Consider the following 27,975-nt stretch of genomic DNA (forward strand, 5'->3'; position numbering starts at 1 on the left):
TCATCCATGCTCACTGACAAAAACAAGAAATAAAATAAATTAAAATAAAAACTACCTACAAAGGTTCCTATCACCAAAAAGGTTAAGGCCCAATCCCAATTATCCTCCTTAAAATTTGCACTTGTCCATTCACTTTATGCATTTCCCCATAGGATAGTATTATCCAGTTTATTTTAGGGGATCCAAGGGTTGGGGGGTCATATAGCCCTTTTAGATTGCCCTTCAATCCAAGTGTTTTCAGATGCAGACTCAGAGTGGTAGAAAATCTGAGTAACCTTTGCAAACAGAGGAAGCATAAATGAAATAATGTTATTATTCTGGTAAAAGTGCATAGATGTGATATTTCTTCAAAGATAACCGTGCAAAAAATTGAATTCATAGGAACAACAGAATAATCCAGATGCAACTGAATATGTATTCTTATTTTTGTAGCGTGTCTGACAACGAGTGATAATTGTCTTAATTAACATAATGTAACTGCATCTACTGACGACGTGACGTCCCATTTCCTAGATAAAGAGTTCAACAACTACCCCTCATAACTGCCTCGAGGGGAAAGTCAAAATGTGAGAGGCTCACCAAAACAATCGGTTAAAAAGAGGAATTGGAACTGGGCCTAAATCTACTTCAAGTTCTAACAGCATGAGGACAAACTCCACAGCAGCTAAAACCACCGTCTTCTACTTCTAAGCGTTATTTGTCCAGACCTGCTGACCCCAGGTCCAACAGCAAACGGGAGCTTAGAGGAAATAATCGGCAGGACTGAATTAGAGGCGTTTAGCCACCTCCAGACGCGTGTCCACTTCTGCATGGGACTGTCGTTACAATGCTCCACAGTGGGGCCGTAGGTACCGTCCTGCAGACGGATGATGGTCAGACATGACTGGGTGATGATGTGGAGGAAGGTGTGCTTCTGTGGCCAGCCAGGATGAAAGGAGCAGACGGCGGCAAAGGGAAAGTCTGAATGAAATCTGATCCAATTTATAAAATGAAAACTGGTAAATATTAAAGCCACAGACTGTATAATCGACTCTGAAGGTGAAGCTAATGTAAAAACATCTGAGAAAAATGTATCAAGGCAATCACCCATCAAAAAATAACACACACACTTTAATCATTGATTTATCCATCCTCATTATCACTATTGTTAATTAACATAATTTAGAATTATGAGTTCTTTATATGTAAGTACCTTGAAAGGCAACTGTGACCTGACAACTGAAATGTATTACTGTATTTATAAAAGTAATAATTGTTAGGATTTGTACGTGCATGAATTCCATGTAGTCCATAAAACGAATCTGAAAGGACAGATGGACACAGTAATGGCTATGTCCCTTGTCAGTCGCATGATGGAGGGTTAGAAACTAATAGTGTTTTAGACTATGGTTTGGAGAGATAGGCATAAGACAATGATCTGAGGCATTACAGTTAGAGTTACTGTATACCTTTATATTATACAAACTGAACATTTATGATTTTATTGTGGAAATAATTTTCAGATTAAACGATAATAAAACTCGTACTTTGTGGCAGCACTTGGGCCAACAAAGGACATTTCTGGCTGAGATCGCAGAGCAGACGAAAAAGCTGGAAGAGTGTTTGTGTCAGTTATGAATGAATAGAGCAGGAATATGATCAAGTCAGGTATTCATGTGAAAGTGAAACGGACGAACCGATGAGATGTTAATGGTACTGTAGTCCAGGAATCAGTCCCTGTCTGTCACACGTGCGCTAAAAATAACCTCGGCCACCATCAGCAGTGAAACCCCAGCGCTGTTTACAGCAGAGACCGGTACTCTTCAGTATGAATTATTCAATTCCTTCATCTGGGGAAGGAAGGAAAAGAACAAAGTGTAATGAAAGATTTCTCCTTGGGTTAGTTCAGCGCTTGATGGAAAGGCCTGCAGGCTTCCACGCCTTGTCATGTCTCCATATCAGCAGTGGGACATCTCAATCACTGACAGCTATAACACCATATTCGCTGTAGTTTTTTTATAGCCTCAAAGTGGTTAATATTAAAACTGGTCATATTAAAAAATGCTTTCTGAGTTAGATACATTGTGTTCTGAGCTGAGTGGATTTGAGTTGAATATCTTTGCATTATTTCAGTGCATTTTACTGAATGCTGGATTTGCTTTTGCATTTGTGATACTATAAATTGATAAATTATGCTGTTTAAAGTCAATAATGTCTTGGCTAAGTGCTTTAGGATTATGTTAAATGTATTTTAATCTGTATTTACCATCATTGCTCTTTGCTTTGATCAGTGAAATATAAAGTCAGGTTTATTTTTAGCTTTGGTTTATTATTAGAAACTGTCTTCATAATTTAAACAGAGTATATAACATAGCTATATAAACTGCTGCCTACAGTGACCAATCAGCGCGTCAGTAAAACATATTTACATTTTCACATGAGGCAGGTACAATTATCTCATTGAGATGTAAGCTACTTACACTCCACAGTCTACACAGCCTCACAGGATATCATCAAACTGGACTCAAACTACGAGGCAATTTTCAGGAGTGATGACCTGGAAAACTTACCTCAGATTCATATTACCACTTGCCAACAAACTACGTGAAAAAAAAACTAGAGCATGAGAGGCAATACACAGCTGCTGGGGATAAAGAGGAGCTCAGCATCTGTGCTATAGTAACATGTAAACTAAAGAAACCTGACATAGAGCACCATCTGGTGGAGGCATTGCACTCCCAACGTCCAACAATCACCTCATGATACCATCAAATCAGAATCAATCAGCATTTCATCAGTGTCACCGGCAGCAACACATCAGGAGCGTCGTCAGGAGGGAATAATCACTGCCTGGTTCGGGACTAAATAAGGTCGCTTTGCGAACATCGCACCCTACCTCAGCGTCGTACTCAAACATCTGATTGCCTTTCATGTGATGACACTTGAGCATGACGATTGGCCCGTTGAGGCGGGAGACGTCCAGACAAAGATCATCTGTCCTAATTTCTTTATCCGCAGTGTATGAGAACACCTAGAAACAAAATGTCTGACTCAGGCCGTGCAGAGCATCAAAATGGTTAACGTCATTCAACATTTCAGATCCACCAAATGTAAACTAGGATTGTGTTCAAGACTGACAACAAAGGTGCACAAAACATGTTGAGTTAAAACATCCGATGGACATACTTTATAACCAGCCTGATTGTGCAGATTTCATGTTTTCGCATTAAAGAATCAGACGTTTGCAGGTTCAATTATAAAGAGGTTCATTCTACATTCCCTCTATGCCATGTTCAATATTTCTAATTGTTTATTTTAAATAATTATTTGACAGTGTGTGTAGGTTAATATTAATGCACATTTTTTCCTCACCTGGTTTCCCCCCATGCCATGACAGTTGAAAAAGCCAACTTTTTCGTTCTCCTTTCTTCCCATGTTGTCCACACACTGGTTGGTCTCAACGTTTCTAATCTGACAAAACAATTACAATAAAATTTACAGTACATCATTAATAAAGGTCTCATGTGAAATAATCTGATCATTTCATGGCAACTAAACGCTCCTCCTTGGTCAATATATGGTTAATACAGTCAACCCTATCTATCTGTCTGCCATTTTCTTTCATCTACTGTTTCATTTTCAACATCCAAACATGATTTATTTTAATATTTAATTTTACATACAAACTGAAACTATTGAGTCAGCTTTATTAATTATCTGCCGCCACATTTTTATGTTCCTTGTGTGATAACAATCTAAATATTTTAGACAGTTTGTCACATGAACAAGAAATATTAAGATTGAAATTGTAGAATATTTTTGTTTAGTGCAGATTTGGCAGCCAAAATGGTTATGTGAATGAGTAGCTGATAGAGTAATCAATAATGCAAGCAAAGATTTGTAGCATCCATAGTTTTATAAATGTCAACCTGCTGATAATTTAACTAACCAATGATCAACAACTTTTTAAAATGCAGCCAATGATAAGAACTTATCAAACACATAGCTCATAGATCAAAAGGCTCTTTTATACCATTAATTGAATAATTGTATTTGTTTAAATGAGAGAAACATCCTGGACATTTGCTTGTTTGAGTTTCTAAAATAAGATGATTTGAAGATTTTCTTTGTCACATACTGGAAAGTGAATATTTTTAAGACCATTATTTTTGTTTAATTGAGAATGAATTCTCTTTTTCAATAATGACCTGGACCGAAGTTGCATGTGGGAGGAAGCCGGAGGACCCGGAGAGAACCCAGGTAGACACGGGGAGAACATGCAAACACCTCACAGAAAAGGCACAAGTCAGGTTTGAACCCGCAACCTTGTTGTTGTGAGGCAACAGTGCGAACCACTGTGCTGCCCAATATTCCAAGAGCCCGCCCAGAAAATGAAAGGAAATTCTTCACTATTTAAGTCATTTATCAGCAAAGTGATTAGTCAGCAGATTATCAATAATGTTAGTAATCTGTATAATGAGTGGAATGAAATGATTGAGAGCCGCTGCCGTGTGAATTCAGGTCGATCTATGTCGTACATAATAGAAGTTGAATAAATTCATGTCAATTCTTCTCATTATCTTAGCTTGAAAGCTGAAATGGAGAACTGGCGTGAGAGCTCAGCGTGCCGACTGACACTGAACTCAGGCGATCTCAGAGCTAAAGCTGAGCCGGCTCTTCATGTCGACTGAGCAACTCACGAAGCCTGTCATGCACCAACAGCACGACCATAATGAAGTGATATAAAGCCTAATGGCTGCAGCTGTTAAAGACGGGAAGGAGAAATGCAGTCTGGTTTAGAGGAAGATGGGAGCTGAAACGTGGGAGTGGCTGAGATAAAAAAGGAGGAGAGCGAATGAGAGAGACCCGGCAGAACAGCATGATAAAAGAAATCCTGTCATCCTCAGCTGTATGAATGCTGGAAGATTACGAGCTCATTTCGCCGCCAGTTCTCCCGCTGATATTAGCTTTCAAATAGCTTCATTTTATCACATGGCAGCAGACTGCATGTTAGCGCTGACTGTTCCCCTGCTGAGCTCCTGTCGACACGGCCGAGACCCTCACGAGGCAGATTCAGGTCGCTTCTTTTGTGCTGTTTGACAGGAAACTAGCTGTTAAATATAACTTGAACTTCTGTTATCGAGGAAAGGAAACACACGGCCATACGACGGATGCATGGATATAATGCGACTTTTTTTCCCCCCCTACACGTTTGAATTATGGATAAATTTACTTTTTGACTAAGACAAATCAGCACAGCAGGGCAGAATGAAGCATGACACTTCTGTGGAAAAAACAAAATAATTACGTAAACAAAATAAAAAAACAGAAATCAGATTTCACTAAATTAAGCAGCAACGTGAGGGACCCAGATGTAAAGAGCCAGACAGATGTGGACCTGATCTGGTGCAAACAGACACTCATAGACAACGTTCAAGGATTGCAGATCCTAAAAGAACTACTACTTGATATACACAGTATTTCATTTCGACTCTGCCAATTATAGGAATTAGCTGATGAAATTCATCTCAGATGTTTCTGAGTCTCAGAAGCAGGAATAAATAATTAAATGCCACAAAAAGCTGGTTAACAATTTATCATCTAAGAGATTTTCTGACTGACATTTAATTTTTTAAGCTTTGAAATTCATTCTATATGCCTGAGCCTTCTACTATACACCGCTGATGGGGAGTTGTCTAGCGTGGTTATATTTATTAAACACACAGACTCAAAGGGTGCGAATGAATTCGCCATCAAGACCTTTGCAAATGGAAAAATTACTTTTTTTTTATGAAGAATCGGTATTTTGTTGGTGGATGATGCAGGAGGAGCTTGAAATCGTTGGAGGTATGCATGAAGTTTATCTCACCTTTCCAGTATCTGTGGTATTGTGTAAACATGCGAGTGGGGTTAATACAGGAACATCGTATAGTTTGCTTAATATGCCTTTAAATATGAACAGCTGGGGATGTTTGTTTTTAATGTCTTATTCAGCCTTCAGAGAAAACAAAAAAGCTGCAGCACAAGAACACATCTGCCCTCAGGCAGCAGCGGCCAGCGTATCTGCTGCGTCATGTGGGCTCAGAGTACGAGAAAGCTCATACTTCACCAAGGGAGTAGTATCTTCTTGGGATCTGGGAGTCTGAGTAGACGTTCTCTAGATACCAGGAGAACGGTTTGCACTGCAAGGCTTCGCGGAGGGCTTTACGGGAAGAAACGTCTCCATAGTCCACCCGCATTACTCCTGCAGACAGAATGATGCCAAGACGCGTGATGAATGATCATCAGTAATGTCATTCTAAAGCACGTCATCTTGCACTGCCAGAACCAAACACAAGAGGGACCATTAATAGCAAAACCCCTTAAATCTCTGCCCGTATATCCAAAGAGGCCTTTCTTATAATTAATATTGAGAGTAACCCAATTATGCAGAACACAAAAATGTATCCAGCAGACATAATCCAACAATCCAGAAAATGAAAAAATTGCTAGAATATTCTCAAGAGGGTTGCTATTTTTTATTATTATTATTTTTTAATAAAAAAAGGGGGGGGGGCAAAATGGAAACTGCATGATCTATCAGGCTTGATGAATTTGACGACTGAGGCAGGATTAGACAGCAACTAGACTCAGACACTTGCAAACCCATTAGGCAGATTGTCTCTCCCCAGAGTGCCTCGTAGATTGCATTCAAATAGATCCATTTGGGTAATTTATCATGAAAGCGCATGATTGCATTAAAGGGAACGTAGAATACAATTTTGAAAAAACAACCAACATGTAAGACTTCTGCCACTAATTATTCACCACATGGCAGCTAAATGATGAAAACAGCCCCTTCTGTGATAATGTCCCAAATGGTAAAATAGACATTTCAAATTGGGAGATTAAAGCGATCATCTGAAGACTACACCCCCCCCCCCCCCCCCCTTCTGTATGGAGGGTATGAGCTTCACATGATGAAGATGATGAATAGCCTCTTTAATGTTGAAATCACCAAGGCAGAGGAGGGGACCGGGAGGGAGATGCACTTTTAATAGGATCACTAGTTATCACTCCTAAAAACAGTCTGAGCAAGATATTGTGCTTCTCAGTGGTCTGGCAGCAGCAGCAGGACCCAGATCATTCCCCCTAATGTCCCGAAGGAACAGACAATCATTGTGGGGCAACAATATACAGAGAGACTCGTCCATCAAAGCCCTGCTCCGTCTGCACACCTGCTCAGGAGCAATCCTTGCCCAACTAAGAAAAAAAGAGGGGCACAATTTGTGCCATCAGATCGTCAGATTACGGATTATGTTGTTGGCATCTAAAACACTTAACCAGAGATTTCTGGGACACTGCTCTCTGCTGAAGGGGAATCACGTTACTAAACTGACAAATGGACGGGTACTCATCTGTCAGTCTGCACGCTTGTCTTTTCTGAACATGTAAAAACATGGAATGTGTGTAAAAATTCACGTAGCGTGAAATAATAATCTTATATGAGCAAGATTTGCCTTTTCACAGTTTGTAGTAGTTTTAGTAGTTTGAGAGTTGTTGATACCAGGAGTTCCCTAAGGAATAAAACACCTATTAAATACCATTCTGAACTGTGTAGTTCTTAGGTCGTTGCATTCATGACATTTTAAAATTGCTGTGAAAGGAGACACCTTCTATACCTGGCGATATGATATAAAAGAAATCTTTGAAATCATCCATCCAGACTTCAGCCAGGCGTCTGTTGTTCTTGTTGATGACTTGGCCCGTTCCTCCAGGGAAGCTGTATGGGGTTGCCTTCCGGAAAACATGGCCCACATGTGAACATGTTACAATCTCCAATGAGCCCCCACATTGCCAGATCTGCAGGCACACACAGAAAATGGATGATGTCTAATGAAAACAGGCAAATACAACATACTGCAAATACTGATAAGCTGTTGGGCGTAGGCCATTTCTCCTATTTGATGATTGTCAATCCTGCATCCTCAGGTGTCCAGAAAATCATTAAATCAGTGATGACTGAACTGTTTTTAATTCTGAAAGCAAGGAATCTTAAAGAACAGACGCTTAAGCATGAAAACAATATCTAAATTTGATCAATTTCCTCCTTTAACATATTGGTACGATACTAGAGGATATGAAAAAGACAGCTCCCTTTCCTTTTAAACTGTAGCTTTTGGAGCACGAAGGTAATGAAACTTTATTTAGAATGCTTCCCCTCTTCACAGCAGCCTTTTATCTTTCTACATTAAACATGTTTTATAGTCATTTATATTAATCTGAAGCAGCAAATCCATCACCAAGCAATGAGCTGAAGGTGCACTTTGATGTGGTGTGAATAATGACATCCCTTCCTTTGTTGTTGGGTAAAAAAAAAAAGGTTCAAAATGTTAAGAGACATTCTAATAATAATAAGGATGGTGTGGCCTTCCAAATCAAAGATTCACTAGCAAATTGTAAAGAAATAAACCAAAATCCAATAGTCCTCGTTTGTTACATCGCTTCTGTGGAAATGACTGAAGGAAGAAATACTGTGAGGAAAAAGTCCATACAATAAAATGAGATCTCATATGACCGATGCGATAACATCATGTCAGCCTTCCCCAGACTGTCACTCACTCTAAAGGACATTTCCAGGTTTTCTCCACCCCAGATGTCCATCCCTGGATCGTAGCTACCTATTTCTTCAAAGTAAGTTTTGTCGATGGAGAATAATCCTCCTGCCATGGTGGGAGTCCTGTAAGTGTAAGAGACCACAATTGATTGAAAAACATGAGCATGACATCCTCTTCTTTTTGCAGTGTTCGTCATATCTTGGCGTAAATGAGGAATATTCTGCATAGAATGCAAGACAAATTAGTTTGATGATTTGAAAAAGGCCTTAGAGGGGGATTACCTCTATCTTTCAATTCTTATGTGCTAAAGTCGGCCCTTAACTATGGAAGTGGTTTGTTTGAAAGAACGAAAGAAAGAACTCGTTATTTGTCAGGTAAATGTTGGACACATGGTACACACACACACACACACAATGAACTGTTATTTTGCTGGTCATTTGCATATGGATGAAATTGTGCTTAGTTTTCTGAAGGCAATGAAAGTACAAGCCTTTCTATTTTTCCGCGTTTCTGAATTCAGTGAGTTTATTTTTGGACATCAACAGAACAGCCAAGATCCTAGTTGTGAAGTTGTTTGCATCGGAAGGATACAGAGAGGAAAAGAAGCGGATTCTATCTGCAGATATGCATGAGGAGTACAGCAGTCGCTGAGAAGACATCCAAGTATCCACACATTTTCTGCAGCCTGCTGCCATCACGCATGAACAAATGCTCAGTCATGGTGAGGAACTACTAATCCCTGTTCAGTGAAATCGCTCTCATTCTTGATTAGTAGACACACATTTCCACCAAAAGAAAAGTGTCTGCACATAAATTTAGAGGATGAAGAAATGATGTCTTTAGGCACCTGACAGGAAGTGTCCTGTCTCCCTTCCGTCGATCCATCTCTCGTTGCGGAACAGGGTACCAGCGAAAGTTCAGCTTCCAGTTGAATCCCCCATAGGTCATATCGGACCCCGCCATGTATTCAAATGTCTCGTCGCTGATGACGTCAATGATGGGACACACCACTGCTGTCCTGAAACATCACAAACCCAAAAACCTGATTCAATTATAGAGTGAAATGTATCCTTGCTAATATTTTAGAAATATTATACATTTGAAAAATATATACCGGTAATTATGATGAAAATTAAATGGCTGCAACAATAAATTTATATTGATGCCTTTAATAGCACAGAAACTGGTTTTTATCTGGAGAATTACGTGGCATCAGACATTTTCTACACACTTTTGAACACACCGGTCACACCCTGACAGAAAATATATAGATACTGGATGAAATGTTAATAACACCATCCTGGTGTCAACCAGCCCCTTCAGCCCTCCTGCCGCAGTGTGTATTATCAAGTAAAACGTCTTCTTGCAGACTCTTATCACACTTACAGACAACAATACATCTGCGGCAGCATTCGGAAAATGTATAATGGCTTCCTAATGTGATATTCTGCATTGCATGATACAGATTACTTCCTGAGGGGAAATTGTGTCTGACTTCAGATAAGAGACGCGACGCAGGAAAATAATCATTAAACCATCCATCTGGTAATATCACCCTCGCAAACACAGCTCTTCACACTCTGTTGTTTTTAACAAGCATGTAAAAGCCTGAAACAATAACTAATAATAACAGAAATCAAATCTGCATGTTGTTACATCAAATTGACAAAATTGTGCTAATAACTGTGGAAACACTCTAAGCTAAAGTAATCTCGCTGCCATTAAACCAAGAAACTGATCAAAAGTCTCCTGCAGTTGAGCGTCACGGTATTCCTTCCACTCAAGCAGCCAATGATACGAGTCCAGCAAGATGTGATCGCGGGCCAAGCCTGAACAAGAAGACATTTGTGCCGCTGTGAACCCTTCAGTGCAGTCCTTTCTGCCGTCCCACCTGTCCTCTTTGATGCGAGCCAGCAGGGGTTCCAGCCAGCCGGCGGTACACTCGCAGTGAGCGTCCAGGAAGCTGATGACCTCGCCTTTAGTGGCGGCCGCACCCCTCAGTCTGGCTCTGATGAGACCTGAACGCTGCTCCATCCTCAGGACCCGGACTGGCACCTCCAGAGTCTGCACATAGTTCTCCAGCTTCTTCTGAAGGAAGTCTGAACCATGAAGAACAACTCCATCACTTCTAAAAAATCAGTTAAGTCGTTTTTAAAAACAAAAAAACACCATAAATGCTTTGGCTCCCGTATCTTATGCAACAATGTGTTTTGCTTTTCAGACTAAATTAAACATCCCAGGGAAAAAACATTTAACCAGGTTGACCTGGATTCTGTGAGGATTGTGTGATTATCATCAATACATTTTAGACCAAATAGTGTAGGTATTTAATATATTGGCAGAAAACAGAAACAGAATATGGACATTTTAAGTTCTGATATTTATTGTTCTCCTTACTTCAGAGTAAATACTGATTCTCTATTTCTCAGTGATCATTATAAAGATGCTTGTTGTGTCGACAGTGTCTAATCATACTACCAAGTGATCCTGAGTCTGAGCTTGATTGTGCCAGAACTAAACCTTGTCTCTGCCAAATAGAATGTCAGATTCATCCTATACCCCGGCTAGCTGGTTAGCGAGCCTGGCGACTACCAACCTCGCTCGCTGGCATCATCGACCAGCACAATCTCAACAAGCAGGTGTCGGGGCGAGCGGCTGATGGCGCTGTGAACCGTCCGCAGCAGAGTGCTCCAGGCCTCGTTGTGAAACACGATGACGATGCTGGTGTTCGGCAGGTCGTCCGGATGCACCTTGGTCTTACAGCTGTTGAACCAACAGTGAGAGAAAAAGAAACGGAATCACATCGCAAAATGTTAGAAACCCAATCCTTTATTTTGAGACCTGCAGAGAGTCGTTTTAAATCATTTGCTCATCTGAGGCGGCTCGATATCCTGTTAACATTTGCTGCTTTTAACTTCTCAAATGTTTAATAGTTAAATCCACTGAATAGAAACCATTGAGGGTACATTTTTCATTGGCAAAATGAGCCATTAATTCTCTAGATGTAACTTTATGCCTAAACCATGAAGATACAATACAAAAATTATAATCATGACAGTCTTTGTCTTATAATGCTGTATGTTAGCTGTCTGATAAGACGAGTGTGTTCTGCTCATATCAGATGTCACCAGTGTAAAAGCATTATCATATAATAATAATAATAATAATATGAGAGTTACTGTTAAATACCTCCAGATAGAAAAGGAGAATAAATAAAAGCAGCATTGAGGGCAGCGACAGCAAGTCGTCGATGGGACACGCACAAATGAGAAGACAGAGAATGTGTTACAGCACCATAGCCAATATTGACTTGCTACCAGGCATCGCTCCAGAGGTGGAGGGGCTGGATGTCCAGGACAGGAGGAGGTGATGGGAGGCTGACAGACGCCATCGGAGCAGCTGGCTCAGTCCCTTCTGCTGGATGTGACAGCATTGACTGGCACAACAAGGCAAAGCGAATTTTAACGTCACTCAGAGCCGGTGACTGACAACTCTGCATGCCTCGGCATTTTTGCTTGTTTTTTTTTTTTATCTCTGTATATCTTACATAACTGCTGTAATATTTATATTGAGAAGACTAAAAATGGAGCTTTAGCAGACAGACAAACTGCAGGACTTACAATCAGCTGAATGTTCCTTTGTTCCCGTCTGTATTTCGAACCCTTAAGATTTTGATATCAGCATGTCCACATTACAGTAACTTGTTGTTGTAACTTTCTTGTTGAATACCAGAGACAATTGCTGGAGGTGTAGCTGTGGGAAACACATCCGTGCTGCCTATTTGACAGGGCCTTTGAGAACAACTTAAAAAAATTTGCAACTCGAATGTCTGTCGAGCTGGAAAATGTATCTGTGTATCTTCCCCACATGCTAAAGTGAAAGTAAACAAAAGGTAAACTAAAACAGTAAACAAAACCCCGTTCCCTTCAACAGATCCGATCTACTGATCCGATCTTGTGCATTGTATTGATTATTCATCCATTTTCTCAACCGTTTTATCGGTAATCGGGTCGAGGGTAACGCTGGAGCCTATCCCAGCAGTCTACGGGCGAGAGGCGGGGTACACCCTAGACAAGCCGCCAGTTCATCGCAGGGCCACACAAAGAAAAACAGAATCAGTCACGCGCACACTCACACCTACGGACAATTGAGAGTAATCAATTCACCTAATTTGCATGTTTTTGGTGGTTGGAGGAAGCCGGAGAACCCGGAGAGAACCCACGCAGACACGGGGAGAAGATGTTTTGAATGATTATTCAGCTGAAGTTATTAAGACCAATAAAATCGAATGGACACAATAGCCAGTTAAATAATGTTTTAGCCCCCAGAGTGACTTTGCTTTGACAGTTAAGACCATTTCATCTCCAAATAGTCCGTGTCTGCAACCCTGCTGAGGATGTGTTGATGAGAAACAATCCCAGTTGCCATGCTAACCAAAGAACTAATTTACACAAGTTAAAGAATGGAAAACTTCCCAAAAAAATACTTCTTAATAAAGAAATCAAGGTTCTCCACAATATAATAAAGTATGGCTGCAGCCAGAGGAGGAGCCAAGTGTGTGCGTGAAGGCGTTGAAGGGTCAACAGTGGAAGACATCCACGCATACGCACCCATCCAGCCTCACGTCGGGCAGACTCCTGTTGAGGGCAATCATGTCACTGGCCATCAAATTGAACTGGTTAATCTTAAAGAGCTCCTTCATTTTATCCTGGTCGTCTTTGGGGACGTTCACCGCCTTGCCCATTTCCCCCGGACCTTCATGGCTCCGCGAGATCACCGCTGTGAAGGAGCAGAGACAAACAAAAAGCGTATCGGATGAGAAGTCACAGCCACGGATGGTTTCTCTCTCACTACAGAGGTCACACTGAATTTTAAAACCGCTTTGTATACAGCCTATTCTTGATAAGGAAACGTGCAAATATCTCCCAGGTAAGGTAACCTTATTTGTACCTGAAGGTACAGTTACACTTCAACTGTAGCCTGCTGCTGGTCGCAGCGCGCGCATGGGCAACGTGGGTGAAATGTCTTGCCTAAGGACACAACGACAGTGTGAGCCAGGGATCGAACCGCCAACCTCTCAATCATAGGACTACCATCTCAACCACTACGCCACCGTCGCTCCAAATGACAAGCGCTTTGACATACGAGCATTCCGAGATACGAGCAATACTTTGCTATGAGACGTGACCATGAATTTGAGATGGGAGCACGCGAGCACTCTTCCAGATGCTGACGCTAGATGGCCGAGCTCTACGAGCACACTTCCAGATGCTGACGCTAGATCCGAAGAAAGCGAGTGGCAAGGATGGCAGTGAAAAGAAAAAATGGATGATTATGGAGATGAAGCATGAAATTATCGATAAATCGGTCGTGGTGCCAGTACGATGATATGTACAATCCTCAAACAGAAGGATGCTATCAAGAACACAAAGTCTTCCAAAGGCAGAACTATTATGTCTAAGGTTATGTAAGTGTAGGTGTGAGGTTTACGTTATAAAGTGTCGACGTACTATCCATTGAGGAAGTTAGTGCGAGTCAATTTCACTTGCTGCGGTGCAAATGGAAGTGGAAATGGTGCACTGGAGAGCTGAACGGCTGGTGGGGAGCTCCAGATATATAACTGAGTGGGAGTGGGAGAGGTCGGGGGTCATTGAAGAGTCACTGAAACCCAGTCGTATGAGCTTCACCTATAGACTCACCTGCCAGTCGTTCGAATCTTAAATCAAGGAAACCTAAATCTGCATTGTACGTGGGGGACAGCTGAGGGTGGAGTCTGCTATCACACAGATAGCATGAACCTGCAGTCATATCAGGTTGCACAGGTAGTAGACTCCCAATGCAGTCTCAAGATAAGAGCATGGGGGAGATACCAGGAGAACCCCAGCAGGCTACTAGTACGGAGACTTCTACCTAAATTGTTCTGTGAGGGTGGAACGACCTAAATATGACTGAGCACCTATGTGACATCACGTATCAACCAATCAAGTATCCAATCAATCATCAAGACCGTCCAGGAGTTCATTGTGCCCTGATCCATGAACTGGAAGGAGATCTCCGAGACCTCCTCCTCATCAGCAGAATGCTCAGATGTTGTCTGGAGTGCATACAGGCAGGTGGGGGCCTGACACTCTCCTGAGTCACAGCACAAGTTGCTGGAATGAAATTTGAAGTTGAATCAGAGATTTGGTTTTGTATTGTGATTCTTGGAGTGATTTTGAATCCAATAGTCCGTGGTTGATGATTTTGGTACCCATCGACCATTCTTATGCAATTTTGCTCTCAAACAACTTTGTAAATATACATCAGTAAAGATTGTCAACATCAATAATTAAATGATTGAGATCAATCAAGTAATGTAAATGTTCCCTTCATTTGTTTTGTTTTTTTTTACAGTGTTTTTAACTTTAATTGAATCCACCGGACATTTTGGATTCAGAGATTAACAAAGTGCAATGAAGGTAATGTTCTTTTCAGCATCACCACAGTCACCACATGCCTGCAAAAAGTCAGCATTACTGTTGTTGCTGTTGCTCCACCTCCCTACACCAAAAGTTAATAACCTTCAGATGATTTATCTCCCTGCACTTTCTCCCTCCTGATAATCTCTAAGAGCAGGAGCAATGATTTCTATAAAAGGGGTGCAAACCGTTCACACAAACTGCAAGGCCCTCGGTTAAGAGGATTCCCTTGTGGACGCAGGCCTGAGTCTGTTGGATTGTTAACCTCAACCGATCTTTACGGAGCTGCTGACTCGCTCCATTTGGATGCAGGCTTAAATCTGATGGACACAGCTGTTTCAGCTGAGCTGAACTAAAGAAAGAGTCAACAACCACGCTTAGCATCTCCGATCCATGTCTGTAAGTTCAGCTAAGACAAGAAAAATGTTATTAGAAATCATAGATTATTTTAAAAATGTATAATAGATTTTAAAAAAAATGTAAGTACAAAATAATGGAGGGAACAGTGTGGTCACATTGAGAAAGCAAAATATTCAGACTTTTGAATGAGGCAGAATTTATGAATGAATGAATAGAAGAACGGCTGTGGCTCAGTTGGTATAGTGAGTCGTCCAGCAATAAATCAGTGGTTCGAATCCCAGCTCTGACTGGACACTGAACCCCAAATTGCTCCGAGTGGGTCTGGCAGCACCTTGCATGGCAGCAGTTTCCCACTGGAGTGTGAATGTGTGTGTGAATGGGTGAATGTGAGGCCTCATGTAAAAGCACTTTGAGCACCGCAAAGGTGGAAAAAGCGCTATATAAGTGCGGTCCATTTACCAAGGCTTAAAAGTGTTGCTGGTAAAATAATTAAAAAAATATAATTGCAAACATTCAGTTGCCAAACACTTCAAAAGCACTTTTGTTTGGGCAATTGGATTTTTTTCTTTGGATACCTCATATCCTTTTTTTACATATCAATGCTAACGCGACTCCCAGGAATGCAAAGGCGGTTTGTTGACCACGTTGGTCAGACTAAAATCAAGATTACACGAAAAGCAAAATTGTTAATATAAAAATGGCAAGAAACTAAAACTAAATTAATATACGAACATATTAAATACTATAAATTGCCAATATAAGGGGCCATTTGCCCAGACGTCACACTAGCCTAAACCAATTCGACAGAATTTAGGAGTGATGTCAGAAAATTGTAATGAGCATCTCTGAGCATCGAAAGGCAGTGAAGGTTTAATCGCCCGAATAAAAGGTGTGACAAAATATTTTAATTACTGTGACTGGTTGATTAAACAAAAGAAATATCCTATTATGATGATGAGCACAGAATGAACAGTGAAACTGATCGGTCCGATTGCAGAAGTTCTGTAAAACATCTGTAAAATAAATTGCAAGCTTTTAAAAGAAGCCTACAAAACAACACCACAGGCTGCACATTTGTTTGTTTACATTTATCTAATGCTGGCAATTTTAGTGCTTTAGTATATTTATTGATGGCAATGAGGGTAAAACTATTTTAAGAAGAATATCCTCCTGACGGCAGGAGTTCGGCGTGGGAGCAGATTTGCCTCATCCCTTCCGGATGTGCACAAGAGAGGGGGGGAAGGGCATGAAAAGTGATGAATTGTGTTGCAGCCTAAAGCCAGAGGGAAGACGGGACGACTAGGAGCTGTAATTGCATGGCTGATCATTCTGCTGATGTCAGACCCTCACTGGTGTTACTGCATCTTTGCAGGTGCGTCTTCTTCAGGATTCACTAGGGATCACTTTATTTTCTGCGGTTAAAGAAACCACATTCTTTTTCTTGAGGGGCTCCAGTGTGTATTTTATGACAGCGGTAAAATAAAATAAAAAGTAGGGGGATACATTAATAAATTGCTATTATTATTATTTTATTATTATAATCTCAAAATGATTGGAGTATCAGAATCAGAAAAACTTTATTTTCCCTGTGAGGGGCAATTTGTTGCACAGCCAGCAGAGACACACAGCAATTCATTCAACACACAATTAGAACATAACAAGTGCACAAGTTGCATAGAAACTGGTATAACAGGCTGTTGATAAAACCAATATATGCAGGAAGAAATGAAAAGTAATCCAAATGCTAACATATTTATGCTGTATCACGCAGCCATTTTTCTCTTATAAATGTGGACTACAACATATTTGAAATACATTAAATAATATTGTATAAAAAAAAATCACCTTTAGTGATTTCAAAAATGTCCATCTGTAAAATAGCAGTCAGAGGAAATGGAAATAATAGCCACAGTCAAACACACAAACGTGGTTTGCTTAGCAATGCAGAAATCAGAGCAGCCTGAGGGAACAAAGTCTTGGTGGACTGAGACGTTCTCCTCCTAGCAGAGAGCAATCATTATGAAAGATGACTGCAATCATCTGTGAAAGAGAACAGTGGCTCTGACTGTCGGGACCGACTCGGGTCATTCAATTTAATTCAATATCCTACCTGGAGCTTCATCCCAAGCAATTACAGTGAAAAGCCCCCCCCCCCCCCCCCCACACTCACATATAATGAGTCTTATTAGAGACACAATTGCTCACGATTCAGTGCTGAATAAAAATAAAGTGACACGTCTCACTGTCCAACTGGTAAGTGACTCACATTTCTGTGATACAAACATCTGGACTCTGACTTCACATGGTAAGACATGAGATAAAAGCTCAGCCTGACTCTGTTTTGCGAGTGGCTTGATTCGAAGCAAATCTCGTGTCTATAGGTTTGATGCCAAATACTCTGCAAATGATATGTGGTTAGACATTCAGTGCTAAACATAGCATTCTGCACCACATGCTGTGGTGTCAAACCTTTCCAGTTTGAGCTTCTTATTTCATTAATGTAACCTTATGTTCTGCAAAATCAACAGCAGGCTGTTAAACTGCAGCTCTGTCTTGAACAGATGTCAGAATAAAATAATGAATGTTATGCTCATAAGCATGAAAAATAAACAAAGACAGAGGTCAGATAAATATAATTGATGAGCGGTATTTGATCTCACTGTTTCTCCGGGTTTTTAATGATTTTGTTGGATATTAAACACCTCTTAAAAGAGTGGCGCTGCAGTTAAGTCCAATTAAAAAGCTGAAATGTGACATGTTCAGGATGAAAAATAGTCCATGTATACAGGATGTACTGAAACAATAAAACATAATGCAGTGATTCACAGCTGAAAAGTGAAGGCTGCATCCATTACTAAATTACATTTAATTTAAGATATATCCTGTACATCAAACAGCTTTTTTTTCTTTTTGCCTTGCGGTGCTCAGCTACTGTGAGGGCCGGATTGTGTTGGCAAGACAGATACAATTTTTATTACGTTCTTCTGCATGTTTTAGCCAAGCTCTGAACACGCACCAGCCATTTGTCTAGATGTCATTTGATGTGTAAATAATTAAAGGAACTGATTTAAGCAGTGAGTTTTGCAATCGCCACATATTTTCGAGGAGCAGACAAGGACTAAAACTTGCCTCTTACTGCATGTCATGTTAAACTGTGACAGATTAATGATCTCTGAACGCTTCAAATTAAAACTGTAAACAAACATAAGGGGGGCAGAGATTCTTTCACGGGTCATTAAAGGAGGATCATTGTCCAAAACTGATGAACTGCAGAAAGGAGTGACTAGGAAGGCAGTCCGTGTTCTGGGAGCATGCATGGCAATAGCGGAATGAAGGAGAAACAATATGAAAGTTAAACACAAGTGACAAATAATGTCAAGTGTAAATGACACCAAAGGAATGCACCATGTCTTTAGTAGGAACGGGATTTCACACTCTACCAGCTGTCAATCAATCTGGTTAAAGAATGACGAGTCAGCAGTCCCTGGTGGTTTAAAAGAGTCCAAAATACACTTAAGAGCTATAAGAGTGAAGTGTGTCGTCATAAATATGCAAAGATTTACTGTATTAGGATGATCTCCATTGTGTAGTAATGTAGTACTAGGTTATGCGTGGACCTCCGGTGTACACAAGCAGGTTCATTTTTTCTCCAAAGGAACCAGCAGCTAACTTTTGCAGCTTTAGTGTTCGCCTTAAAGCTGCACTAAAGCTGTTTGAACAGGATTGAATTTAACAAGGTAAATCTCAAAACTGCAAAGCGCCAGAGGAAAACCAGCATCTGAGAAAACAATCTCAAACCCAAGTCCATGTGTTTACAGAACTATTATATCCATCCAACCATTTTCCTGCAGACGAGACAACCTCAATCACTATTTTAGCAACAACATAGCTCCAATGTAACAGCATATTTTGTTCAGTAATTAGTGTCAGTAGCTGGCAGCTCCTTAAATGCAGCTCAACAAGCCTCTTAGAAGGCGGCTTTGTGCAGAGCATGCTAGGACAGGAACTCTAAAGAGGCTCCGTTTCTAAGTCGATTTCAGAAGTAATCATACACAAAGCACACACAGCCTGCTCCAAGTGCCTTCAGATTATCAGTATCTGCATTGTTTGCCTGAATATAATCTAAAAGTGCACCACTTTGCTTCTGACAGTTCATCCCTCTCTGTCTGTACAAGTGTGTTACATGTATATTACCGTGCATCGATAACTGTGCATCAACACCAAATCATCTAAATGGTGCAAAGAACCTAGAAATTCAATCTACGAGTAAAAAGTACAATATTTGGTTCTAAATTTCAGATAAAAATATTGGTACTGAATATCGATTATCAGAGCTTATTTACTAATAATAATACATATCAATCAGTCGCTGTTTTAAGGTGACTACATATATGTAAATTAAATAGATCTTTATGAGGATGGTAGAAATTCCCTGCATCACTATACTTATGATGGTGCTAATATTTTATTTTGTTGTAAAAAAAAATGTATATATATATATATATTTATTTATTTATTTGACAGAAGCAGTCTGTCCTGTGTCTGGTTGTTATCGGCACTACAAAAATTACTTTGGAGGGAGGGTTGGGCCATGTATGAAGAAAGGACCAATAATAACTGGGATATAATCTGATCAATGGGCAGATTCAGGAATCTTTCCATTTCTTTTTTTTTTAATATCAGAATAAGGCCTTTTAGCCCAACTGCACCACCTGAAAGATTACTGTGAATCTGTGTGGAAAAGTGGGCATTATTCTCAAGAAGGAAGCCCGACGCGCCACTTCAATCAAAAACTAACTGACAGACTTACACAAAACAACGAGGATACCTTTTGGGGATGGGAACAGATTTTGGGAAGAATCCACTAAGCAAAAGAGGAAATCCTGACTCTTGTGGGGCAAAACTTACAGAAGGAACCAGTTTCTAGTTGTATGTTTTCATGGTGAAATAATCTATATGTAGACATTACATATAAATTGGAATGTAACTTTCAAAGATGAGGAATCCTGATGCTCAGCGTGGGTGAAGGTGTCCTATATCTGAACACTATCCTATATTCTTTGTAGTATGTTCCACATTTTGATAAGGCAATCATCCAGGAAAAAATGTGGTGCTACCTTGTTAGATAATAGATGTCATTATAATAAATAAATTAAGTCAGTATTAGAGCTCATCTAAAGGTTCATGGAGAATATACAGTAAATAGGAAGTGTCTTTAGAAAATAAATATTAACTATATGCGTTGGTTATATTCTTATCTTGAAATATTCTGGATATGCATTATCCACAAACTATTTGTTATGAAAATAGAAGTTTCATCCACCCTGGGGGTCTGTCTCCTGGCAGACATACAAATTAAATGAAATGTTTTATTAATCATCATCTGCTGACACACACAATGAAATCGAATTTTCACCCTAGAACAACGGGCCCCTTGAAACAACCACACAGTAATACACAGTAACACGTGTATACAAAGCATATACAAAGTCTTAGTCTTGAAATAAAAAAAATGTAGATACCTGTAAATAATTCATATTACCGGTACTTGCTGTTTGACTTCAATAAAATCATGTTAAAGAAATTAAAATGTAAACTGATTTCTATTATCATTCATTTAAAACATGTGGACAGTGAAAATGCTAAATGACGTCTGACATCTACTAAATTTCTTTACATTCCTCTGGGAAGTCAGAACAAAACCAATCTGTGTCCCATTATGAGCGAGAAATTAATGAAATAATTGAATATAAAAAATCCTAAAAAACAAAACATGGATGTTCAAACAGAAATGAAGCAGGGACAACTGTGAAGGGTGGAACAGCGGGGACGTGGACTCACCTCGGAGGGCAGGAAGGAGAGAGCGGTCTTTCCTGTCATCACATTTGTTACACTCACTGAAGTAGAGCAGCAAGAACACATCCACCAGCACCCACACTAAAGAGGTGGTTAACACCACCTTGCAGTAGGCAAACCGGCGCATCACCTCCCCGGGATGTCAGCCAGGAAGCCGAGCGGCGCTCAGGAACACACTGTCTGCTGACAAAGCGTTTGAACTCCGGAGACAAGGTGGGGAAAAGAACAGGTACGACCTGGAGGTGTCATCCTATAGGAGAAAGGAAAATGGAAATCAGGATAAATCATTGAGGATTCATGCTGTGAATTCAGCGGAAAATCTATCGTTAGGCTACAACTCAACCTTCACATGGAAAGTCTGCAAGGAGCCAGAAGTGGCTCAATGTCTGTCTCTTTTACAAGTGATTAGATTCACTTCTGCATTTGTGCATTTTATTTATTATCAAATTAGAGATCATGGGAAGGTGATCAAACGGTTACTGTAAGCAAACCAGCGTGAAACGATCTGGCCAACATTGGGAGGAAAACTTATGATGGCATGAAATTAGATCCAACTTTTCCACTATCAGTTGCAGTCTTTAAGTCGCGGTTAAAGGCAATCTTGGGTTATCGTGCACAAAAATGGTTCTTGTGAGTTCCTCTGCAGAAAGACAGCCGCTTTTAAATGTTGCAAAATAAAAAGAGAAACTGGTCGGAACTCAGAGAGAGCAAACGTCCACCAAGGCCACCCAGTTCCCCCATAATGCCACTGTCGTAGGTGGTAATGAAAAGTAGTACTAGTCATACTCTGAGTTGTGATATGAGACTCGTAGGAAGAAAATGCTTAGGATTCACTTTACAGAAGAAAATTAAACTTGATAGTGCATTCTGGGAGACAAACTTCATGTGAGCAAAAAGTTCAACATATATCTACCTCACATTTCTTTGGCGTTTGTGTACTACGGCTATCAATAAGTCGATGATGATAAATATGTGATTAACTCATAACAGGTCAATATGTGATTTTCTGCATTTTTTAAACAGGGAAATTCTGGGTATCGATACCTTTGCTCCCAAACAGACCTTCAAACCGGAGGCCGTTCCCATCCATCCTCCTCATGTTGCACTGACCTCTGACCCTCCAGACATTCTCACATTTGAAAAGATGGATAAATGCTCATTTGGTCTCCTTCTCCCTCTCGCTACATGAAAACTGCTGCATGGATAATCGGGAGGCTTTCATACCACAGGCCATCTGAAGCAGTTCGATCACTCTTTGGTACAGAATCTATGTTTCACACCATATCTGATGAAAATGGCAGTTTTCTGAACTTATGGGGGTTTGTTTGCTGACTGAAGACTCAGGAAAGTATAATCAGGCAGGAAGTGAGATGAGACAGAATTCTTTTTCAAATGCACAAATACTAAAAACCTTTTGGATATTCATCCCAGAAACGTGTGCTATGATATAAATGACCCTCCAAAATGTAACATATATGAAAAAGAAAAGCACTCGGAGAGCACAGACCTCCGCCGAGCAGCTCCTTCCCCTCATAATTAGATTTGCACCATCCACATGGTGATCTGGATCATCATCAAAAGGTTATAAATTGTTCTTGATATCTTTACACACCAACCATGAAAAGTACAAGTGAATCGGAGTTGATGTGAATTTGAAACTGATTTTCTTTTTAATCAGTAAATGGTATTTTCAAAATTCAAATGTAACATACTTTCCTAACGTCGTTATGGATTCGATCCAAATGAAATTTGGTGGTGAGATAGAGGCCCCCACCCAACATGACTGTCTCAAATTCCATAAGCATCGATCAATAATCAAGCGAGATATTGAGGAACAAATTGTGACGCTCCATTGACTGCAAAGTTACCGGTACTGAAAAGTTCGACCTGATCCAGAATCCAGGAGCTCTTCTGGATCAACGCCAAAATGTTATCATCTGTTCCGGGTAACATTCCCAACATTTCCTGAGCATTTCATTCGGATCCATCCAGAAATCTTTGAGTTATCTTGCTAACAGACAGACAGACAGACAAACGCCGGCGATCACATCACCTCTGTCTCAGTGGAGGTTTGTAAATATGTGTATTTCATAAATGCATGTATATACAATAACTTTCTATACTCTAACTTTGACAGCTTGTGGGAATGCCTGCAGCAACTCCTGTGGGGGACTCTGACTGATTTCCTTATCTTTTACTTGCAGCATGGTAATGATTTTGCACTTCACACATTGTCCTCTCCTCTCCCCGTCTAAATGTCCATCACAAGGTCTGACACGTTTGCCCTGGGCCCATTCTTATCTCATTCAAAAAGAAGACAGACAGCCTCCATCCGGCTGCATCCAGAGATTCAGACTCAGACTGCAGCACGGCTCGGACAGACACTATCCCCACAACAATCAGTGGCTTCTAACCAGAGTAGATGGAGGGGATCGAGACTTCCAGATAATAAGTGCAATCAGCCAAACAGACGGTAAACAAAGTGAAATAAACAAAATGGTCTCTGAAGAAATGCAAGTCTGTATTTTGCATACCAAATCTGTCCACAATATCTAAACGGATCAATGATGATCCTGTCTGCATGTCGAACCATCTGCTTTGGCGCTTCAGTAGCAGAGACACATTTGGGTTTGGCACCACCAACCACGCTATATAGGCAGCATGATGGGGTATCAAGAAGAGAAGCCTGAGGCAATTACCATCTGTACAGATCGCGCCTGCTGTAGGAAAAGCGTAAACCATCAGGCATTAGGAGCTGCTTCCCCATGCTGTCAGCAACACTCTCTCATGCTGGTGGATTTATTTTATTTATTTATTTTTTAGTCTCAATTTAATCTGGTATGTTCAATCGAGCTCAAGGATTCTTTTGCACGAGAGACAAGATGCCAAATGTGTAGCATGCCGTCAGCTAATTTACATTTGCCTTTCCTGCCCTCATTCAGGAGGGTTACCTCTGCAATTGAAATAGCTAATTAGTGCAATAAAACTGACTCAGATCCTCACAGTAACTAAATAGTAACTAAACTAAGTAACTAAATAAATAACATTTGATCCATCTCTTTCGCATGTGGCTGATCTTTCTGCCACGGATCATTAAGGGATTGGCTGGGAATGCACCAGCTTCTTCTTGGGTCCTTCACAGCGACAGTAGTAGATGATAGGAGACATCATTCACGTGCACAACCTATAATTCACGTGCACAACCGTCACACACTCTGTTGATGCAAACGTGAAGTCAAGCCGTGTGAAACATCAAATATTTAAGTGCAGGACAATTGGCATGATCTGTGACATCAGGTGTTGTATAATGCTGTCAAGATGATGGAAGGTGCACAAAACACACACACACACACACACACACACCTACACACGCAACATCAGCCCAATATCTTCAGTTTCTTTCACAACCCAAACAACACTAAAAGGTCACAATTGAAATGTGGTAATTTTAAAATATGTTGTACCCACTGAGCGGCTGACGGAGTTTCGTCTTTAACCATTAGCCATTGATTTTATTATAAACGAGCTCCCACAGGAGATAAATGTTGATCTATACTATACTACTACTGCTATAAGGAATACGACCATGCTACTGAACGACTGCCTCCACAAAGCCAGATCCTCTCCGCCTACCTACATCTCGGATGGAGTGAACCAGTGACGCGCTCCAGCCTGGCTCTCAGGCAACGTGTTGAGCGCAGACATGGCCCAGGATGCAGCGGCTGATGGAACGGAATTAAACGCTCCCGCAGACACGCTGCGTCTCAACGCGCGCCCATGTCAGTAACAGCTGCTCCACGACGCTGCGCGTTCCCGTCCGTCCAGCATCTGCCTCTCATGGCTCCTTTTTGGACTCCTTGACGCGATTTGTCCACAGTTGGGTCGTCCTCCATCAGTTCTCAATTATCCATGTCTACGTTGACGCGGTCAGCGCGGCACGGCTCCCGTTACGCACCGGCCCTCCGACGTAATATCGCCACAGCTCAGAAGGACAGGCGAGAATAGACGTCAGCTACAATCTAACTAACATCAGCTCACACCGACCTGCAAATGTGCCGGTTCTCTTCTCTGATTGGTTTAAAGCGACGTCGCTCATGAAATCCTATTGAAATGGAGCGTCACGGCCGTGTGGTAAAACGCAGGCGCGCCACCAGCAAAGCAAATCATAGCGCTGCGAGTAATCCACAGGAAATACTTTGTTCTGGTACTGCAGTGAAATGTTTATTACCACAGTGAAACCTCTGTTTTAAGTACAAATCATGTATTTACATTTTCACCTGAATACAATTTGCTATTCAAAGATATTAAAAAGTAAGATTGGTAAAAAAAATAAAAATAACCATATCAATTGATTAAAGTTCATCACTTCAATGGTTGCTGTTGCTGGATTATCCAACTTCTACTAAATTATTATTCCATCATTCTCATTGGTGAAATCCATCTTGTTATTTTTTTCTATTTTTTTATTAGTTGACAAAATCTGAAACATTTAGGAGGCAATCCAAATCAGTTCAGGACCATAATGCACCGCTCAAGGTGTTCGTCAGGGAGATCAGTGAAGAAGAAAGGCATGCCTGCAGACTTACCAGACGTGGAAGGTGTGCTACAGGTTGATTAGAGTTTCACGTTGAGTCATCATGGGAAACCATGATCAGAAATGTTCAGAAGACGGCAGAGAATGGTTTGAGTTCAGGCTGACAGAGAAGCATCACCATGGTGATGTTGACATTTGGTTTTGTTTTTATTTGTTTGTTTTCAGTTTTTTTTTAAATTACCTTTAAGATGTAACTTTTGCTTGAAATACACGTTTTGATTGTTGTGGATCAGTCAACTAGGAAATGATCCTAATCATTCATTCATTCATTCATTCATTGTCCCAACCGCTTAATCCGTTATCAGGTCGCGGGTCAAGCTGGAGCCAATCCCAGCAGTCAATGGGCGAGAGGCAGGGGACACCCTGGACAAGCCGCCAGTTCATTGCAGGGCAACACAGAGACAGACAACCAGCCACACTCACACAATTTAGTGTCACCAATCAGCCTAGGCTGCACCGCCAAAGACCGTCATCTTTGGCGGTGGGAGGAAGCCGGAGAACCCGGAGAGAACCCACGCAGACATGGGGAGAACATGGCCACAAGTCGGAGACGAACCCGCAACCATCTCGCTGTGAGGCAACAGTGCTTACCACTGCGCCACCGAGCCGCCCCTATTGTCGTTTGCTTATTGTAATATTTTACAGATACATTTTCCATATCATTTATTGAAAGAAAACATTAATACAATGATAACATCAGATTCTGAACTTTCTGTCTTCTACAAAAAACTAAAAACATTGATGCCCTCTCTCTGTCTGAGCCAACAAATTATAATACTCTTTACGAGTCTAATAGATTCATTGATTTGTCAGATTTGTTCAGTTACAATTCGGCATTATTCTCTAATTATTGCAATGTATTCCAGCCTCCCTGTTTTTATCAAATGCAAAAAGTAAGACGGTCAATTTACAGTTATCTACGTCACGAACCCTTGTGTGATTCATGCGTAACAATCCTGCCATCCAGTGTAACAAATACAATAATGAAGCTTCCCTTCCTTTCCTTCCTTCCCTTCCTTTCCTTCTTTTCCTTCTTTTCCTTCCTTCCCTTCCTTCCCTTCCTTCCCTTCCTTCCCTTCCTTTCCTTCCTTTCCTTCCTTCCCTTCCTCCTTTATCTGCTGCTGTTAAAGTGACCTCTCAAATCAAAGCCAAGCTGATTCCCATTCTACAAGGCAGATAGCGCTCATGCTGTCGCTGAAGCCTCACACCAGGCTGCAAGCTGCTATTTCTATTTAGATTTTATTTTTATTGCTACTTTAATAAATGGAACTGAAATTCAATATCTGACAAATATCTATAAGTTCAGTATAATTGATGAAAGCGATCCAATCGGAATGTCCACCAGATGTCGCGCGTTTCCTCCGTTAGGGGAGCCTGCAGCTCAAATCACGGCTGTGATGATGGCTCGACAAGTTGATGCTGTGACGGATGAACTTGCACTTTTATTTATCTTCGTTTTATATACATAAGACATAACATTTGGTGAAATCATGTCCGATAATGCAGCCACTGATTGTTGTTGTTGTTGTTGTTTAAACTACGAGTCCAGTTGATTCTTCTTTCACAGAAAACGGAAGAGAAGAAAGATAGAAGGAAAACCAAACCTCAGACTAAAATGTTCTGATCCGTCGAGCACGTTGATTAATGTTAATGCCTTGCGTAATATAGCCTTTTTCAAGATGATGATGATGATGATAGATAGATAGATAGATAGATAGATAGATAGATAGATAGATAGATAGATAGATAGATAGATAGATAGATAGATGATAGATAGATAGATAGATAGATAGATAGATAGATAGATAGATAGATAGATAGATAGATAGATAGATAGATAGATAGATAGATAGATAGATAGATAGATCGATAGACAGACTTCATTTAATAGCAGTGTCTCTGAATATTATTAAGGAGGCTGAATGAACACATGCAGTATTAATAAATTGTGAGATTCATGCAAACACCAACAATGAATATGCAGTAGGCTGCTAAATTAACAACAGAGAAGATAATGTACTGAGTATATTCCTTGGCACGTGGAACTTCCTGGCGTGCGTTAACGCAGTCTATCAGTAGGTGGCGCTCACGGTGCTTCCTCTCGCCTCTGGAACGCTTTAACACAAGCAGG

The 27,975-nt window shown here is 40.6% G+C and overlaps 1 protein-coding gene across 1 annotated transcript; it reads right to left on the bottom strand.

The window, feature by feature from the left end:
* Positions 1-740: 740 nt before the first annotated feature.
* galnt13 (polypeptide N-acetylgalactosaminyltransferase 13) lies at positions 741-21,377 on the bottom strand. Its single transcript, XM_068746190.1, is given in 13 exon segments — positions 741-799; positions 802-913; positions 2,550-2,579; positions 2,876-3,010; positions 3,352-3,450; positions 6,084-6,223; positions 7,641-7,821; positions 8,581-8,698; positions 9,424-9,594; positions 10,468-10,675; positions 11,173-11,339; positions 13,187-13,355; positions 21,236-21,377. Coding segments are annotated over 13 exon segments (1,731 nt in total).
* Positions 21,378-27,975: the final 6,598 nt, after the last annotated feature.

Source organism: Brachionichthys hirsutus, chromosome 12 (genome assembly GCF_040956055.1).
Source record: "Brachionichthys hirsutus isolate HB-005 chromosome 12, CSIRO-AGI_Bhir_v1, whole genome shotgun sequence".
Lineage (NCBI taxonomy): Eukaryota > Metazoa > Chordata > Actinopteri > Lophiiformes > Brachionichthyidae > Brachionichthys > Brachionichthys hirsutus.